Raw genomic sequence first — 4,251 nt, forward strand, 5'->3', positions numbered from 1 at the left:
GCTGGAATCAATGTGACTTCACTGACTCGGAGGTTGCTGCCTGTGTAAGACAGACATGCATTACATTAGATGCTGCGTTACCTGGAGTTAATGTTATTTTGTTAACTATAGATAATATTTTTTTCTGAACCTAATAGTGCTTTTTCCCCAGGTTATGATTTGTGTTTCAACTGTGTCTAAATATGTATTGCTCTACTTTCCATTATGTTGTGTTGAATTATGTTTCCAACTGCGTTACATAATATATTACTTGTACAACTATCTACTGTATAGAACAGAAGCTTTTTGCTTGCACAGCGTGATAGTTACTACTGCTCACTGTCAGTGTGTTGTATATTAGCGTGTCCTAATTAAGAAAAGAACAGATGTGCTGTTTTGTTGACAGTGGTGGTGCAGGAGTGCTCCAACAGCTACAGCCAGCACCTCTCCTTCTTTAGTTTATGTGGGAACAAATGAAAGATTTAAGATGCATATAAATATTTAAGCAAATGAAGACTTACAGATCAGATCTTCTGTTTCAGAGACGGTGATAATTACAAATCTATAATTGGATTTGTGAATCCATTATCCAGCATCTCCAGCGGGGCCAGCAGAGCACCAACCTCGTGTCTGTCTTTCTTTTAAAAGCTATAATAATTAACAGTGCTGTGGGAATCGCCACTTACACAGAGAGTAATGGAAAACGTTCATAATTAATCGAAGCCTGATGGCAAAGGAAGGAGCTCACTTCACATGATGAGGATTTCTTATTAATGCCGTGCATGAGATGGCTGAATTGTGCTGTGCCGAGGCTTTCAGCCAGGCTGCTAATTAAAATGTTTGAATATATTCATCAGAACTCATTCAGATAACTATGAACATATAAAAGCAGAGCTGGAATTTCAGGTCAGAAACACAACAGCCCTGATGAAACCTCAGCGCGGGTGCTTATTGCCGAGACAATCTGCTGCTGACGTACACTCCACGAGTGTGGCTGCAGCAGTAACACACACATTCAGACGTTGCTTTGCCACAGCATTCTCTGCTTTGTTGTCTGAGTTTTCCACCTCAGCCGCTCAAGGACAAGAGTTTTCATCTTGTTTGCCAACAAACTGCTGCAAATCAAGTCCAAGTGCGAACAAGTTCTCAAGAAAACACAAGCGGAGTCCTCCATCAGCACCTGCACACTGTGCCTCAGCCTGAACTCTGGCAACTCACATCCCTCTGTGTTAACTGAGACATTCTTAGGAGAACAGTTCCTTTTTAAGAAACCTTCAGGTGAGACAGAGTCCATTTTAAAGGAAGAAAGAACATGTTCCCCTCTCACAAAATAACATTTGGATCTATAGTAAATTTAACACAGCCTTGTTCATGCCTCTGGACTTGTGTGGTTGAAATAGAAATAATCATTTGATTAAAAGAATGAAAACTAATTCCTAGCTGCACAAAGAAGAGTCCAGTTCTAGTGGATCTTCCTTCTACAGTTTCCACAGGCGAGGATTACCTGGCGTCACCCAGGCATAATCAGAGTCACACCCGATAAGAGCCGGTAGAGTGGTGATAGGGGGCACACAGCACAAGGACGTGAGGGGGAAGAACGATGGCAGAGGAGGCGCTGGAGTGTAAATCTGAGGTGCAAACTGTCCTGCACAGGAGCTGCAGGCGCTAAATCTAAACGACTGTGCTGAGTCAGGCTTCGCGAGGCAGTGATGGAGTTTACAGAGCGGCTGTTCTTCCTTCCAGCCCACGGGGCAGCGACAAATGGCTGTGCTCGAAGTAGCAAAGGAGCACGCTGCAGCTCCACGAGGCTCCTCAAGTAGCTACTGGATGTTTCAGCACTGGAACAATTCCACCAGTTGGGCGACATAACATTAACTCACAACTGTTTATGTGATTGGGAGCATTTCATGTAGAAACATTTGCCATCTCCAGCTGCTTTTCTTTGTCACATCTGACAGTAAACTGAACGTCGTTAGGGTTCACGCTGTCGGTATAGAGACAGCTGAAGACGCCACCCTGGGCTCTCCAAACGTTTGATGGGCAGTTTTCTTTAGTTTGTGACAGTTTAATAACAATCATGCTTAGGTTGCAGCCCTGAAGTAATTTTTATTAATTACAAAGTAATCCAATTAGCCGCTTAAAGGAAAGGGCGAGCTACTGTTGTTCATACTGAGAAAATAAATCAGAACAACTGACTTGGTCCTGAAGTCGCACTAAGGACGAGTGCCTGTAGCGTCTGGGCTCAGGTCTGACCACAGAAACTCTTAGATGTTACTTGACAGGTTAACCACTGCATCACATCTGCTGTGCACAGCAGCTGACGCCGGCAGCTGCCTCGAGTCTGGCTCTTTTGCTGACTACTTGAGCAGATTTTGCTCAAGCGTCAACACAACATGGTGACAACACTAAAGCTAAAGACTGAAGTAAAGCTGAAGTGGCGATAGTGAGCAAACAGCACAGCAGTTTGCTAAGGAACAGTAAAGTCAGATGTAGTTTTCTTGTTAATCAGAAGCCTTCTGTGTGTAACAGTCTGTCTTGCACTAATATCAATAACAAACCTGGATACAATGGTCTAAAATGTACCATATTTCTGCACAGAGTGGAGCAAGCCCAGACAGAAAAAAGACACCATTGGCAGTGTTTCTGTCGGACATCTTCCTCTGGACTTGCTGCTCTATACAGCAGATGTGCAGTGTTTTAACTCCACTCTCCTGTGGACGTTCAGGATGTAACCTGAAAGTTTTATGGCACTTTTAAAACCAGTCTCTTTCTTCCATTGACTGCTCCTGTGTGAAATCTGTCCATTAGGTTTCTTCTGAGGTTATAGGTCAGAAAACAAAGCGACCAAGCTACATGGAGTCACTCTGCGGTGTACTGTACCTCTGGGCTCTTGCGATTCTGCGGGATCTCTTTGTCCGTCTCTTTGGTAGCGAAGAACCGAGTACACCCCCTGTTCAGGTACTGCAACACACACAAAGAGAAAAAAAAGAGCAACAGGCATTGAGAGAACAAAGCAAAGATTAAACCTGCATTCCTATTTATTAGCTACTGCTAAAGCGGTTGTTTTATACACAAGTGTCAAACATCGTTAATGACATAAAGCAACAGGCACATTTCCTTTGCATATGATGCACCAGATAAGAAAGTATGGCTGCATTGTTGATGGTTTGTCGAGCAGTCACCTCCTAACAAAAAGCCCTCCCGCCCCCATGTAATCGACTCCGTACCAGTTCTAATGGCCTTTGAGTAGCTGGCCTCCTCTGCTACATCCAGAGAAACGACACAGTGACACAAACCTCTGTCTAGGGGGGTGGAGGAACAGCAGCGGTTGGAGCCGAGACTTATCTTGTTTGGAGAAGCGGCTCCTTTTGGCCCAGCGGATGGACATAAACAAAAACTTTCATTACAGGAGAAGCCACAGGGAGGGCTTCACGCTCGTTCAGCCCTCCATCTCTTCAGCAAATTGCAGATGGGACACATTCCCCATTTTGTTCCCTTGTTCAATCTTCAACCCTAACAAAACACTCCAGTGTTGCCCCAAGGCGCTCGTACTCTCTCTCAAACAATGCTGCTCTGGTAGCACTGTCGACTTTTCCTCCCATACACCAAGACACACTGCAGTAGCCCTCACCCGAAAGAACGAATTCAGGATGAGTCAGGAATGACAATGAGCCTCACTTGTTCTTTTCCCAGGTAGCGTGGGTAGAAGAAACAGATGCCTCCTAAAAAAAAAGGCCTGTCCTGCTTTCTTCCTTTCCTTCCATCCTTCTTTCCTTTGTTCCCTTCATTCTCTATCCACTCCTGCCTTATTTCCTTATTCATAAATCTCTTCATTTTCCCAGTGCATTCCTCCCGACTATTCTTTCTTTTGATTCCATCCCTGACCCTTCTCTCTTTTTCTTATTTCAAATTTTTCTGGAGTTATTTACTTTGACCTTCCTTCCATCCATCTTCATTTCCATCTGGCAGCATAAAAACCTCACAGTACCAATAAATTCCTCTTCAGCCTCAGAACCTTTTCTTTAGACATGGTGGACTTTTCTATTCATTTCTTTACTACAAGTTTTCTTCCAGCTGTAAATATACACAAAGTCTTCCACACAACGAATCCTTGCATTGCTCTTTCAGTCCTATCTGCACTTTGTAAGCCCAAAGACACCCTGAACAAATATTTTAAGGCACCTCCTCCCTCCCTCCAGCATACAGAACAAAACACCACGGCTGTTGTTACAAGAGAGCTCATTGAATCTGTTTTCACTCTCCGCACCAGGG

The 4,251-nt window shown here is 44.0% G+C and overlaps 1 protein-coding gene across 1 annotated transcript in view; it reads right to left on the reverse strand.

Moving 5' to 3' along the window:
• myo6a (myosin VIa) overlaps positions 1-4,251 on the reverse strand; it is a 101,735-nt gene that overhangs the window by 72,536 nt on the left and 24,948 nt on the right. The window contains exon 10 of the mRNA XM_020619470.1: positions 2,860-2,940. Within this exon, the coding sequence (XP_020475126.1) occupies positions 2,860-2,940 (81 nt within the window). The remainder of the gene's footprint in view (positions 1-2,859; positions 2,941-4,251) is intronic.

The sequence above is a fragment of the Monopterus albus genome, unplaced genomic scaffold (assembly GCF_001952655.1).
Source record: "Monopterus albus unplaced genomic scaffold, M_albus_1.0 scaffold220.1, whole genome shotgun sequence".
NCBI classification, from domain to species: Eukaryota; Metazoa; Chordata; class Actinopteri; order Synbranchiformes; family Synbranchidae; genus Monopterus; species Monopterus albus.